Source organism: Cannabis sativa, chromosome 7 (genome assembly GCF_029168945.1).
Source record: "Cannabis sativa cultivar Pink pepper isolate KNU-18-1 chromosome 7, ASM2916894v1, whole genome shotgun sequence".
In the NCBI taxonomy this organism is placed as follows: Eukaryota; Viridiplantae; Streptophyta; class Magnoliopsida; order Rosales; family Cannabaceae; genus Cannabis; species Cannabis sativa.
The window spans coordinates 1,881,142-1,896,439 of record NC_083607.1 but is presented as its reverse complement, the minus strand read 5'-3'; the positions used below and the strand labels follow the sequence as shown (position 1 = coordinate 1,896,439).

The 15,298-nt window shown below is 36.8% G+C and overlaps 1 protein-coding gene and 1 non-coding gene across 2 annotated transcripts; one reads left to right on the top strand and one right to left on the bottom strand.

Moving 5' to 3' along the window:
* The first annotated feature begins 599 nt into the window (after positions 1-599).
* Positions 600-1,895, top strand: LOC133029192 (glutamate receptor 2.1-like). Its single transcript, XM_061101682.1, has one exon. It carries the CDS (start codon positions 600-602, stop codon positions 1,893-1,895), a length of 1,296 nt encoding a protein of 431 aa, XP_060957665.1.
* Positions 1,896-11,089: 9,194 nt separating this feature from the next.
* Positions 11,090-11,196, bottom strand: LOC115703403 (small nucleolar RNA R71). Its single transcript, XR_004009169.2, has one exon. It is a non-coding gene; the product is annotated as a small nucleolar RNA R71 (small nucleolar RNA).
* Positions 11,197-15,298: the final 4,102 nt, after the last annotated feature.

The following is a 15,298-nucleotide window of genomic DNA, read 5'->3' as shown; positions in this document are numbered from 1 at the left end:
TGTCTGCTATTTTTTTAAAAAATGAATAATTTACTATGTGTAAAACGCGTGTCGTTTTATATATGTGTGTATGTTTGTGAAGGTCGGCTTAAGGATGAGGCACCAGGGGCCCACGCCCAAGGGCCCCCACCCAGGACCAAAAAATTCTTTAACAAAAAAGGCCTCAAATCTATTTTTTATATATAATTATTATTGATTTTCTTTAGAAAATTTAAATTTGGGCCTCTTAAAGTTTTTTACACTTTGCCCTCCCCCTAAAATAATTGAAAGTTGCATCTATCCTAATATGAGATGCTATATCAACGCAATTTAATATGAGATCTATTTATTTTATTTTAATAATAATAATTATAGAATCGCTAATCATTTATATATGAGATCTATTTATTTTACTTTAATAATAATAATTATGGAATCGCTAATCATTTGTAGGACGGTAGCTAATGTAGTCAATAAAAATAAGTATTAATGTGACTAAAAACACTTAGTCACAATAAGTTATATTATAATCCTAAATCAATTATCTATTTATTATACATATGAATTTTGGCATTGCAGCAAGGTACCTCATCATTAAAAAAGGGGTCCAAACCATTATAATGGGTTCACATTCATGGGAAGAGACTTCATTGGTAGCAAAGATTGGTAGTGAGTATCACATTCCAATTCTCTCATTAACTAACCCTAATCTACTTCCAATGTGGGCAACTCAAATGTGGCCTTCTCTTATTCAATTGTCACCAAACAATAACCTCAACCAAATGAAAGCCATAGCTTCCATAGTACAATCTTGGGAGTGGCATCAAGTGACTCTAATCTATGAAGAAGATTCAATAAGCATCAATGATGTTTTACCTCATCTATCTTCATCTCTCAAAGAAGTTGGTGCTAGGATTAGCCAACTAGTGCCACTTCCACCTTTTTTCTCTTCTTCTTTTTCGATAACAAATCAACTCGAAAGGCTCAAACAAAACCAAAGTAAAGTCTTTGTGGTTCATTCATCGGTCGAATTTGCACTCAAATTGTTTGATAAGGCAAGAGAAATGAAAATGATGGAAACAGAATATGTATGGATCACAACCGATTCCATTACTAACTTTGTTCATTCTTTCAATGCCTCAACTTTCTCCTCTATGCAAGGTGTTTTAGGGCTTAAGAGCTATTTTCGAGAAGAAGAAGAAGATGATCAGAACCCTTATTGGCAACACTTCTACCAATTATTTCATAAAAAATTTAGCTCTATGTATCCAAAGGAGTATAGCCACGAGCCCGGTATGTTTGCAGCCCAAGCATATGATGCAACTAGGGCAATGGCTCTAGCTATCACCACCAAAAAGTTTTTTTCTAGTAACCGCAAAGAATATGAACAAGAACTGTTAGGTCAAATTTTGAAAAGTGTTGATTTTCATGGCTTAAGTACTAGTACTACTAACCACCAAAATATATTTCAAATTATAAATGTGGTTGGAAAGGGGTATAGAGAGCTAGGGTTTTGGTCAAATGAATATGGTTTCTCAAAAACCATTGAAGGTGGCAATATTAATACTCATAAGTCTTCATTGAAAGATTTAGGGCAAGTGTTTTGGCCAGGGGGAGATTGGAAAACTCCAAAAGGATGGACTATACCAATGAATCCTAAACCTTTGAAAATTGGTGTACCAAGTATATCATTATTTGATAAGCTTGTGAATGTGAAAGAGGGTGAGGATCATAGCTTGGACTCAGCAAAAATCTTCAATAACATTACTTTTAGTGGATTTGTAATCAATGTCTTTGATGAGATAGTACAAAAGCTTCCCTATCATTTGCCATATACTTTCATCCCCTTCAATGTCACATATGATGAACTAGTGGAGAAGATTCAATTAAAGGTACATAATATATCTTTATATTGATTCAATTTTACAAAACAAAGAGTCTCGTTTGTAATTATTCAAACCAGTATTAGAAAAGAAAAATAATAAAATAAAAGGCACCAACAAAGTGCGCCAATCTTAGTCATAAACATGCTAAGTGAGCCTGCCTAGGGCTCACATAAAGACGACTTTTTTTTGAAAAAAAAAAAAAATATTATCTTTATACCTAAAAAGTTTTTAATAGTTCTTTTTAACAAAAGTACCATTATGTGTATAAGTACCATTATGGGCCGGATTGAAAATCTTTGTATGCATGCATGCATGATACTAATAAAAGTTTATGCAGGAATTTGATGCTGTAGTTGGTGATGTATCAATGGTAGCAAATCGATATGAATATGCTGAATTCACACTTCCATACACACAAAGTGGGTTGGTGATGATTGTTCCTCTTCGATCAAAAACATCAAATAGGGCATGGTTATTTTTAAAGCCTTTTACAATGTCAATGTGGCTTCTTATAGTACTTGTCAATATCTACAATGGTTTTGTTGTATGGCTCATTGAACGAAATCATTGCCCTCAAATCAAAAACTCCTCAATTCTAGATCAAATTGGAATCCTATTTTGGTTGGCCTTCTCTACTCTCTTCTCCTTACATGGTAAGTAATAATATAAATATACATATATATGTTTATATATGATGGATAATTTAATTTAGGATGTTGAAATCATAATTCAAACAACTTGTTTTGGGTACATCCTATAAAAAGCAAAAATTCATGCATGGAAGTTTCTGTACATAAATCTTAATTTTAGTACTTAAATTATTTTAGAAATGAGGAGGGGCCAAAATATATTATTTGTTTTAGAATTAGGCCAAATTTATCATTTTTAAAAAGTTTGTGAATTATTATAAAAGATAAACATGCAGAAAAGGAATTATGTGGTACAGATCACTTCTCCACCCATTACAAAAAACAGTTACTTTTAGTGACAACTTTTTAGTCACAACATAAAATTTTTGTGAATAAATGTGACTTTTAGTCACAATAAAAAGTTACTTGTGACTATAACATAGTATTTCAATACAAGTTGTCACTAATTTAGTTTTAGTCACAACAAGCATTGTGACAAAAAATATTTAGTCACAATAAATTGGAATTTTTGTGACTAATATTTTTAACCACAGACATTTTAGTCACAACATAGCAATGATGATTTATAATTAGTCACAATTTTTTTACTTTTATTTACAAGTTTTGTTGTGACTAATTTTTTGTAGTGGTCCCTTTGGTAGCTTCAAGGACAGAGGCAGAGATTGGATTTAGGGGGGCCAAAAGAGAGAAAAAAAAATTAAGGGGCTAAAATATAAATTATGGAAAAATACAAAGAAAAATAAATAAATTAAAGGTTTTATCAATATTTTTTTTTGGGGGTGGGGGGGGGGGGGGGGCTAAAATATAAATTATGGAAAAATACAAAGAAAAATAAATAAATTAAAGGTTTTATCAATATTTTTTTTTGGGGGTGGGGGGGGGGGGCGGGGAAGGAGGGCATGACCACCCTTTTACAAAGGGTGGCTCTGTTCCTAGGTAGCTTAGAAAATTATGGAACCACGTGCTAGCTATAGGGGACTCATACCTAATCCTCAGTATGTACCTCACCGGTTGTGGTGGCATTTAAACCCTTAGCCTAAATAAGGAAGCATGCCAGAAAAGGCAACCCTAGCACTACACCACGCACAACACGTGATGTGACAATTGTTGGATTAAAAATCCTTTGTGGGCACATATGTATAATGTATATGCTATTATAAAGTGTGATACAAAATTAAGTGACCAATTATGTTATGGGTATCAAAAGGGTATTAAAGTGTCATGGAATTAATGTGTAGATACCATAAGTTAATTTATAATTTGTTGAGGGGCCAAATTATAAATACCCAAGAGTTATTCTAAGATGACTCTATAAATAGGTAGTGGTCCCCAAGAAACACTAAGGGTTTCTGTATTCTCTCCTTCCCCATCAGAGAAAATACTCTAGAAAATAGTGTATTCTTGGAAGATCAAAACCTTCTCTGTAATCTCCAACAATGGCTTCAGGTTAGTGCTTCCGCTTATATTTTATCATCTTCTTTAATTTAGCAAAGGCTTTATAGATTTATGATTTAGGGTTTTCTATATTAAAGCACTTTTAGGAATATGTTTGGATCTGTGATTTATATATTTCTTAAGTGTTTTATAAACCCTAACAAGTGGTATCAGAGCAATTGATCTTTTTTTTGTTGGGGTGCGTGTTGTCTATGACTTGGGCTTCTGTACTGGCTTTAGTTTTCGTGGTTCGACTGATCACTTATATATATAAAAGGGTTACTTTTTCCTTTGAATTACTAATCCTCTGCGAGTTGTTCACTTTTGTCAACATATTGTTTTGGCAATATACTGTATATGATTCAAGTTTTTTGTTTATGGATTATATATATATACTTAAGGCAAATCGTATAATTATAGTTTATTTTATTAAAGTTTTATATATATTTAATCTGTTGGTGGCACAATATGAATATTATGGATTCTATAATATATACAAGGTGTAATATAATTATAGTTTAATAAAATAAACTATAATTATACGATTTGCCTTAAGTATATATATATAATCCATAAACAAAAAACTTGAATCATATACAGTATATTGCCAAAACAATATGTTGACAAAAGTGAACAACTCGCAGAGGATTAGTAATTCAAAGGAAAAAGTAACCCTTTTATATATATAAGTGATCAGTCGAACCACGAAAACTAAAGCCAGTACAGAAGCCCAAGTCATAGACAACACGCACCCCAACAAAAAAAAGATCAATTGCTCTTATACATATAATCGGGCATTACTTTTGGATTAATGGTAATGCCCGATTATATGTATAAGAGCAATTGATCTTTTTTTTGTTGGGGTGCGTGTTGTCTATGACTTGGGCTTCTGTACTGGCTTTAGTTTTCGTGGTTCGACTGATCACTTATATATATAAAAGGGTTACTTTTTCCTTTGAATTACTAATCCTCTGCGAGTTGTTCACTTTTGTCAACATATTGTTTTGGCAATATACTGTATATGATTCAAGTTTTTTGTTTATGGATTATATATATATACTTAAGGCAAATCGTATAATTATAGTTTATTTTATTAAAGTTTTATATATATTTAATCTGTTGGTGGCACAATATGAATATTATGGATTGTATAATATATACAAGGTGTAATATAATTTGGTAAATATATATTTTGGTGCAAACAATTTAATTCAAATTTTGGTGTTGGTTTATGACTAGTATTTTGAATAAATTAATTGAAACAATATGTCGCCAAAGTGACCTCTTTTGTGTAGATTAATTTATTTAAATATTAGGATGGTTGTATGTTTGTAATTGATGCTTATATTGACTAGCCCAAAGGTAAGTGAATATTTTGCTAGATTTCAAACATACCTGTGGCGATAAATGTGTGACAATTATAAGGTATTTTGTGTGAGCAATACGTTAGTCCAAAGATTAATCTATTGTTTGACACGCTTTATTGTCAATATTTGATTGCTACACCAAGAGTACCGCTTACAGTTAATATTACTGTCCAAAGACTTGATATTAATGTGTGTTTGGTATCTTGAGATGGGATTAACCAATTTTTGAATTTATTGTTTAATTATGCATATTAATGTGAGCTTGTTTTATTTGTTCTATATTCAGCTAGTTCATCTTCTGCTGCCTCAATATCTGCTAACATTAATTCTATTCCTATGCTTAATGGGACCAATTTCAAGGATTGGAAAAGGAACTTACTTATAGTTCTGGGATGTATGGATTTAGACCATGCACTAAGGAATGAACAACCTGCACCTCTCACTAAGGAAAGTTCCCATGATGATAAAAGGGAATTTGAGAGGTGGGATCGTTCAAATCGCATGAGTCTAATGATTATGAAACACAGCATTCCAGAAGCCTTTTGGGGCACCGAATCCGAAGGGGTTACTATGGCTAAGAATTTCCTTGAACAAATTGAGGAACGTTTTGCTAAAAACGATAAGGTTGAAATGACAACACTTCTTGGTTCTTTAATGAACATGAAGTATAAGGGTCAAGGAAATGTAAGGGAGTACATTATGGAAATGCATCATATTGTCTCAAGATTAAGGACACTTAAGATTGAGCTTTCGGATGATGTACTTGTACTCATGGTTTTGTTAACGCTTCCTCCACAGTTTAACCAATTTAAAATTAGTTACAACTGTCAAAAGGAGAAATGGACTCTCAACGAGCTTATTTCTCATTGTGTGCAAGAGGAAGAAAGGTTGAAAAAGGACAAAACCGAAAGTGCTCATTTGGCCACTACCCCTAAGAATAAGGGCAAGAAAAGGAAATTTGAGAATGAAGTTTCTAAGGGTCCAGTTCAAAAGAAACAACAACAGGATTCTAAGGGTTGTTTCTTTTGTAACCAACCTGGACATGTGAAGAAAGATTGTGCCAAATATCACGCATGGCGTGTAAAGAAAGGTATTAATCTTGCTTTGGTACGTTCGAGGTTAATTTAGTTTCGGTACCTAGAAACACTTGGTGGATAGATTCTGGTGCTACTACTCACATAAGTGTTTCTATGCAGGGTTGCCTGAGCTACCGAAAGCCAAGTGATGGTGAAAGATACATCTTTGTGGGCGATGGTCAATCGGTGGAAGTGGAAGCAATTGGGCATTTCAGATTGTTATTAGGAACTGGTTCTTATTTGGATTTGAAAGACACTTTTGTTGTGCCGTCTTTTAGGCGGAATTTAGTTTCTGTTTCTTTGTTGGACAAATTTGGATATTGTTGTTCATTTGGAAACAATCAGTTTACTTTGTCTTTAAATTCAAATATTATTGGAACTGGTTATTTGAATACTTATGACAATCTTTATTTGTTAGAAACAATTGCATCCTATAATGAAACCTTGCATGTGGAATCACGAGGTACTAAACGCAAATTAAATAAAGAAAATTCGGCGTCATTATGGCATAAACGCTTAGGTCATATCTCAAGAGGTAGAATTGAGCGTCTTGTGTCTGATGACATTTTAGAGTCTCTTGACTTCACAGATTTCAATGTCTGTGTAGATTGTATCAAGGGAAAACTGACCAAAACTAAGAGATTAGGTGCCAATAGAGCTTCGGAAGTCTTAGAATTGATTCACACAGATATTTGTGGGCCATTCCCTACGGCATCTTGGAATGGTCAACAATATTTTATATCATTCATAGACGATTACTCACGTTATGGGTACCTATATCTCATTCATGAAAAATCTCAGTCTGTGGACGTGTTCAAAGCTTACAAAGCTGAAGTTGAGAATCAACTCAACAAAAGGATTAAGAACGTCAAATCTGATCGTGGTGGTGAGTACTACGGTAGATATGATGGCTCAGGTGAACAACGTCCAGGACCATTTGCTAAATTCCTAGAGGAATGTGGTATTGTCCCACGGTACACCATGCCGGGATCACCTAGCATGAATGGTGTTGCCGAGAGACGAAATAGGACTCTTAAGGATATGGTAAGGAGCATGATCGCTCATTCTACCTTACCCGAGTCCCTACGGGGAGAAGCATTAAAGACAATGACTTACATTCTGAATAGAGTACCAAGTAAAGCAGTTGCAAAAACACCTTATGAGCTTTGGACAGGTTGAAAGCCTAGTCTAAAGCATTTTCACATTTGGGGATGTCCAGCTGAGGCAAGGCCTTATAGGCCACATGAAAATAAATTGGACTCCAAAACAGTTAGCAACTACTTTATTGGTTATTCTGAGCGATCTAGGGGCTATAAGTTTTATGATCCCACTGTCAGAAATATTTTTGAGACGGGAACTGCAACATTTTTTGAGGATGTTGAATTTGGGGGGAGAAATAAGGTTAGAGACATTATTTTTGAGGAGGAATTGAATTCAAACTCAGTTCCTACTATCATTTTAGACAATGTTCAGGCTTCCACACCTGTCATTGATCAAGAAATGAATCCGGAACCTCAACAAGACAATGTTGAACAACTCCCAAATCAAAATGAGGCTATTGTTCGAGAAGAACAAATTCAACACCCTCAAGAACAAGAGCCATTAAGGAGGTCCACAAGAGAGAGAAGAAATGCTATTTCAGATGACTATTTTGTATTTCTTCAAGAACATGAGGATGAAATTGGAATGATGGAAGATGATCCAATCAACTTGCATCAGGCCATGAAAAGTTCTAACTCTCAAAAGTGGATTGATGCCATGGATGAAGAGAATAAGTCTATGCAAGACAATAAAGTTTGGGAAGTTGTCCCATTACCAGAAGGTGTAAAACCAATTGGTTGTAAGTGGATACTTAAAACCAAGAAGGATGAATATGGTAATGTGGTGAGATTTAAGGCACGTCTTGTAGCAAAAGGCTATACTCAGAAACAAGGCATTGATTATACAGAGACTTTCTCTCCGGTTTCATCGAAAGACTCTTTTAGGATAATATTGGCACTTGTTGCTCATTTTGACCTTGAGTTACATCAGATGGATGTTAAAACAGCGTTTCTCAATGGCGACATTGATGAGACAATTTATATGGAGCAACCAGAAAACTTTGTGGTTGGTGACCGAAAGAATATGGTTTGCAAATTAAAGAAATCTATCTATGGACTCAAGCAAGCTTCTCGTCAATGGTATCACAAGTTTCATCAAGTAATTATCTCATTTGGTTTTGAGATGAATATTATTGATGATTGTGTATATCACAAGTTCAGTGGGAGTAAATACATATTTCTGGTTCTATATGTCGATGACCTATTGCTTGCCACTAATGATATAGGCTTATTGCACGAAACCAAGAGATTTTTATCTAAGCAATTTGAGATGAAAGATCTTGGTGACGCCTCTTTTGTATTAGGAATTCAAATACGCCGAGATCGTTCTCGGGGTATTCTTGGATTATCACAAAAGAGCTATATCGATAAAGTACTCAAAAGATTTGGCATGCAAGATTGTAGACCAGGTGATACCCCTGTTGCTAAAGGAGACAAATTCAGTCTTAGACAATGCCCTAAAAGTAGCCTTGAAATTCAGGAAATGAAAAAGATTCCCTATGCATCAGTTGTAGGGAGTCTAATGTATCTTCAGGTATGTACGCGTCCAGATATTGCGTACATTGTTGGGATGTTAGGCAGATATTTAAGCAACCCTGGTATGGACCATTGGATAGCAGCCAAGAGGGTTATGAGGTATTTTCAGAGAACAAAATATTTCATGCTCACATACAGGAAATCTGTTAGGCTATTTTTAGCCTATGTTATGGATCCGATTTATGTGCATTCTTAGCTGTGTTGGGACGGAATTACGCTTGTTTTCTATGTTTTCAGGTTCTTTGGAGTAAAAGAGGTCTCGGGTGCAGAAATTCATTGAAAGACGTGCTGAGCCGAAGAAAAACTCAAAAATTGAGTTTTTCTATATCTGGCCGCGGCGATGAAGAGGCTCGCCGCGGCGAGATACGAGAAACAGAGAGAGGCTTAAATTGGCACATTCTCGCCGCGGCGAGAGGAAGCATGGCCGCGGCGAGATCCCGTACGGACCAGGGGTATTTTCGTCCATCGAACCCTAAATTTCAAGTATAAATAGAAAACTGCGATTGGAAGTCAGGGAGAGCGATTGGGAACCCTAAAACACAGCTGAGAGCGGCAGGAAGAGCATAGAGATTCAAGTGAAGATCCAGAATTCATCCTCAAACAGTTCTTTTCTTTATTCCTCTTTAATTTATTTATGTTGAATATTGCTATAGGAATGGTTATGGATTTGTTTCTGAACTAAATTTCCCATTTAGGGAGGATGATGATTGTTGTTTAATGTTTTCCTAGTTAATGTTTAATTACCATTCCTCAATTCTTGTGTGTGTGAAATTATCTTAATTTGTGTTTAATTTCATGTTTAAGATTGATCACCTTGTGCATGCTCTATGATCTCAATTCAAAATCTGAAAAGTGAGAATTGAGAATGCTAAAATTAAGATAATCGATGTTCTATGTGAAACGAAAGTATTTACATGACTTATGTGACGAGTAGATTATTGCTTAATGCTGATTTCATGTTAGTTTGATTAAGGAATTAATTAGATAACATGTGATTTAGAATCTAGAAGATCTGAAAGGAGCTAGGTTATTTTATAATCTGTCATTCACCCCAAGAATAGGATAGTAATTAATCATTAACAATTTGGGTAAACAACAACAGGATTCTCCTCCCTATTGTCTCATCTTGCTCAACTTTAAACCGTGTTATTAAGTTTTACGAATTTCTTTCAAATTTTACTGTTTTTAAACTGTAATTGCTTTTGATTTACCGAATAGAATCATAAGTATAATTTAGTGGTACTTAATCCAATTCCCTGTGGGATCGACCTCACCTGTGTGAGATTTACTACTTGATTGCGTATACTTGCGTAGTGTTTAAAAATATAGCAACAAGTTTTTGGCGCCGTTGCCGGGGAATTGTTTAAAGATTAATATTACAAAAAAAAATTATACTAACTTCTACTTTGGTATATTTTCTCTTGCTGATTTTTCTAACCTTTTTCTTGCAATATTTTCTTTATTTATTTCAGGAATCCTAAGTGCATGCGCCGTCAAGGACAATCAGTCATATTACCAGTTGATCCTGAAATTGAGAAAACTTGCAGGAAGAATCGAAAGAACAAGAGGCAAGAAAGAGTTTCAGCAACTGCTGAAACATCAGAAATCATGGCTGCCAATGTGAACAATAATGTTGGGAACAATGGGCGTAATAATGGTAATAATGGTGGCGCTGTGGAAGATCAAGCTAATGGCCGTAGCTTGAGAGATTACATTCTCCCTACTCTGACGGGAGTGCAGTCATGTATTAGGCCACCGGCAGTGGAGGCAAACAACTTCGAGATCAAACCTGCCATCCTTCAAATGGTGCAGTCTTCAGTTCAGTTTGGTGGTCTCCCTTCTGAAGATCCTAATTTGCATCTCTCTAACTTCATGGAACTTTGTGAAACTTTTAAAGTTAATGGAGTTAGCGACGATGCCATTAGATTGAGGTTGTTTCCATTCTCTCTCAGAGAACGAGCCAAGAGTTGGTTGAATTCTTTGCCACCGAATTCTATTGCTACATGGAATGATCTGGCAACAAAATTCTTGTCAAAGTTCTTTCCTCCAGCGAAGTCTGCAAAGCTAAGAGGAGAAATTAATAATTTTTGCCAACAAGATAATGAATCTCTCCATGAGGCTTGGGAGAGGTTTAAAGATCTGATCAGGAGGTGTCCCCATCATGGTATAGAAAAGTGGATGCTGGTTCACAACTTCTACAACGGGTTGGTTGGTAATACTAGAACTCTAATAGATGCAGCAGCTGGCGGAGCTTTTATGAGAAAGAGTGCTAATGAGGCATATGATCTATTGGAGGAGATGGCTCTAAACAACCAAGAAGTGGCCAACCGAAAGGAGTCAATCCAAGAAAGTAGCCGGTGTGCTAGAAGTCGATGCCATCACAAAGTTAACGGCTCGAGTTGAGGCATTGACTAAAATCATTGCAGGGCAAGCTAACCAAGCCCAAATTGTTTGTGAGTTATGTGGAGGAAGTCATCACTTTTCGGAGTGCCAAGCGGATGTGGATGATTTGCCAATGGATGAAGCTAAGGCCATTGGGAATTTTTCACGAACAACAACAACAACAATTATGGGTTCAACCGTAATAACAACCGAAGAAATAGTGGGTTCTATCAACAAAGAAATCGTAACCAACAGTTTAATCAAGAACAATCCTGCGGTGGAAGTTCTAGTTTGCGGACGCATTTATCGCTCCAATTCATGACCGAAACTAGATCTTCAATTAAAGACCCGCGGACTCGGATGGGCCAGCTAGCAACTCAGGTAGCAACCCGCCCTCAAGGAAATTTGCCTAGCACCACTGAAGTTAATCCTAAAGAAAACTGCAAGGCAATTACCCTGAGGAGCGGTAAGAAGTATAATGGGCCTGAGTTACCACAACCAGTTGAGGTAGATGTAGAAATAAATGCTCAACCAGTGCCAACACCAACACCGACAGCAGAGAAGGCTACTGATAGCCCAGCACCACCACAACAGTCTCCACCGATTAGTATTGATCATCATGTAAAGATACCCTATCCTCAGAGGCTGAGAAAGTCAAGCTTAGACAAGCAGTTCGCCAAGTTTCTAGAAGTCTTCAAAAGACTTCACATTAACATTCCTTTTGCTGAAGCTCTAGAGCAGATGCCAAGTTATGTGAAGTTTATGAAGGAAATTTTGTCAAAGAAGAGGAAGATGGAAGACTATGAGACAGTGGCTCTAACCGAAGAGTGTAGCGCTATTCTACGAAGAAACTCCTCCAAAACTCGAGAGATCCAGGGAGCTTCACTATTCCTTGTACTATTGGTAAAATTGAAGGGATAAATGCACTATGTGATTTGGGAGCCGTATTAACTTAATGCCCTTGTCGTTGTTCAAAAGATTGCGGCTAGGTGAAGCAAAGCCAACTACCGTAACTCTTCAATTGCGTATCGATCGCTAGCTCACCCTAGAGGAGTCATTGAGGATGTGTTAGTAAAGGTGGACAAGTTCATCTTTCCAGCGGATTTCATTGTTCTGGATATGGAAGAAGACAGTAATGTTCCTATCATCCTGGGGAGACCTTTCTTGGCAACAGGGAAAGCACTAATTGATGTTCAGAAAGGAGAGTTAAAGCTAAGGGTACAAGGAGATGAAGTTGTATTTAATGTACTCAAAGCAATGACCTATCCTACAGCTAGTGACAACTGTTTTGCAATTGATGTGGTGGACCAGTTGGTGGAGACAAAGACACATGCTGAAGATCCTCTTAATCTGACTTTGGTACAAGAAGAGGTGGTAGAACAAGATGGTAAGGAAGCTTATGAATATGCTATGTGGCTCGATTCTTATGGACCGCTGAATAGAAAATATTATGAAGAGTTAGGAGTCATACCAACAAAGCCTACCCCATCTACTGAAAAGCCTCCTCAACTAGAGTTAAAAGTCCTACCAGAGCATCTCAGGTATGAATATTTGGGAGAGAATAAGACACTTCCTGTTATTGTGGCTTCTTCCCTATCTTCTGTAGAGACAGATAAGCTATTACGGGTTTTAAGGAAGCATTCAAAAGCCATTGGATGGACTTTAGCAGATATTAAAGGGATCAGCCCTTCAACTGTAATGCATAGAATCTTAATGGAGGAAGGAGTGAAGCCAACCATTGATGCACAACGTAGATTAAATCCACCAATGAAGGAGGTTGTCAGAAAAGAAGTCTTGAAGTGGTTAGATGCAGGGGTAGCGTATCCTATTTCAGACAGTAAATGGGTGAGCCCTGTCCAAGTGGTCCCAAAGAAAGGAGGGATGACGGTGGTGAAGAATGAGAAGAATGAACTCATCCCAACCAGAACTGTCACGGGATGGAGAATTTGCATTGACTACCGAAAACTCAACAAGGCCACAAGAAAAGATCACTTTCCACTCCCATTCATTGATCAGATGTTAGACAAGTTGGCAGGACAAGAGTACTATTGTTTCCTTGATGGGTACTCAGGGTATCACCAAATAGCTATAGCACCGGAGGATCAAGAGAAAACAACATTCACATGTCCATATGGTACTTTTGCTTTTCGACGAATGCCATTTGGGCTATGTAATGCTCCAGCAACATTTCAGAGGTGTATGATGGCTATATTTTCAGATTTAATAGAAACGTGCATCGAGGTGTTCATGGATGATTTTTCAGTGTTTGGCTCATCGTTTGACCAATGTCTGAGTAACTTGGAGTTGGTTTTAGCAAGATGTGAAGACTCTAATTTGGTGCTGAACTGGGAAAAGTGCCATTTCATGGTTACAGAAGGAATAGTGCTGGGACATAAAATCTCAAAAGAAGGTATTGAGGTTGACAGAGCCAAAGTATCTACAATTGAGAACTTGCCTCCTCCAATTTCAGTGAAGGGAGTTCGAAGCTTTTTGGGTCATGCCGGGTTTTATAGAAGATTTATCAAAGATTTCTCCAAAGTGGCCAAACCGCTATCCAATCTTCTTGCTAGTGGAGTTCCTTTTGAATTTGGGAGAGACTGTCTTGAAGCATTCCAAATTCTCAAGGAGAAGTTAATCTCAGCACCGATTGTGACTACACCAAACTGGGAATTACCTTTTGAAATCATGTGCGATGCAAGTGATTATGCTATTGGAGCAGTCTTGGGACAACGGGTTGACAAGGTATTCAGAACCATTTATTATGCAAGCAAAACCTTGAATGATGCCCAACTAAACTACGCTACTACGAAAAAGAGATGCCGGCCATAGTATTTGCATGTGACAAATTTCGACCCTACTTAATTGGTAATAAAGTGATAGTGTATACGAGACCATTCAAAGAATCAAGTACTTGATGACTAAGAAGGATGCCAAACCACGACTGATTCGATGGGTTCTTCTTTTGCAAGAATTTGATCTAGACATAAAAGACAAGAAGGGTACTGAGAACTTGGTAGCAGATCACTTGTCAAGACTAGAGCTGGAAGAAAGTCAGAATGCAAAAGAGGTACAAATAAATGAACAATTTCCCGATGAACAACTCTTTAGTGTGAGGGAAAGTCTGATGGTACCATGGTATGCTGATTATGTTAACTTCTTGGCTGCCAATATCACTCCTCCTGAGCTATCTCGTCAACAACTAAAGAAGTTCTTTTCTGAGGTGAAACATTATTATTGGGAAGAGCCAATCCTCTACAAGCACTGTGCAGATCAGATAATAAGAAGGTGTGTGCCTGAAGAGGAGATGTATTCTATTCTTAATCACTGTCATGCTTTACCATGTGGGGGACACTTCAGTGGAACTAGAACACCGCCAAGGTGTTGCAAAGTGGATTCTTTTGGCCAACACTTTTCAAGGACGCTAGTACTTTTGTGAAGGCATGTGATCGTTGTCAGCGTACAGGAAACATCTCAAGGAGAAACGAAATGCCTTTGACAGGAATCTTGGAAGTTGAATTGTTTGATGTATGGGGGATAGATTTTATGGGTCCTTTTCCTTCATCGTTTAGCAATTTATACATCCTATTAGCTGTGGATTATGTGTCAAAATGGGTGGAAGCTGCAGCCACACCAGCTAATGATGGTAAAACAGTCCTTCGGTTCCTTCAAAAGAACATATTCACTCGGTTTGGAACTCCCCGAGCAATCATAAGCGATGAAGGGAGTCACTTTTGCAACAAACAATTCGAAGCACTCCTTTCGAGATATGGTGTTCGTCATAGAACAGCTCTACCTTATCATCCGCAAAGTAATTGCCAAGCTGAGATTTCTAACCGGGAAATAAAGATGATTCTGGAGAAAACGGTGCAGAGATCAAGGAAAGATTGG

Bases quoted from the DNA above. Each gene is read 5' to 3' on its own strand.
- LOC133029192 (XM_061101682.1), top strand. From the start codon at position 600: ATGGGTTCACATTCATGGGAAGAGACTTCATTGGTAGCAAAGATTGGT.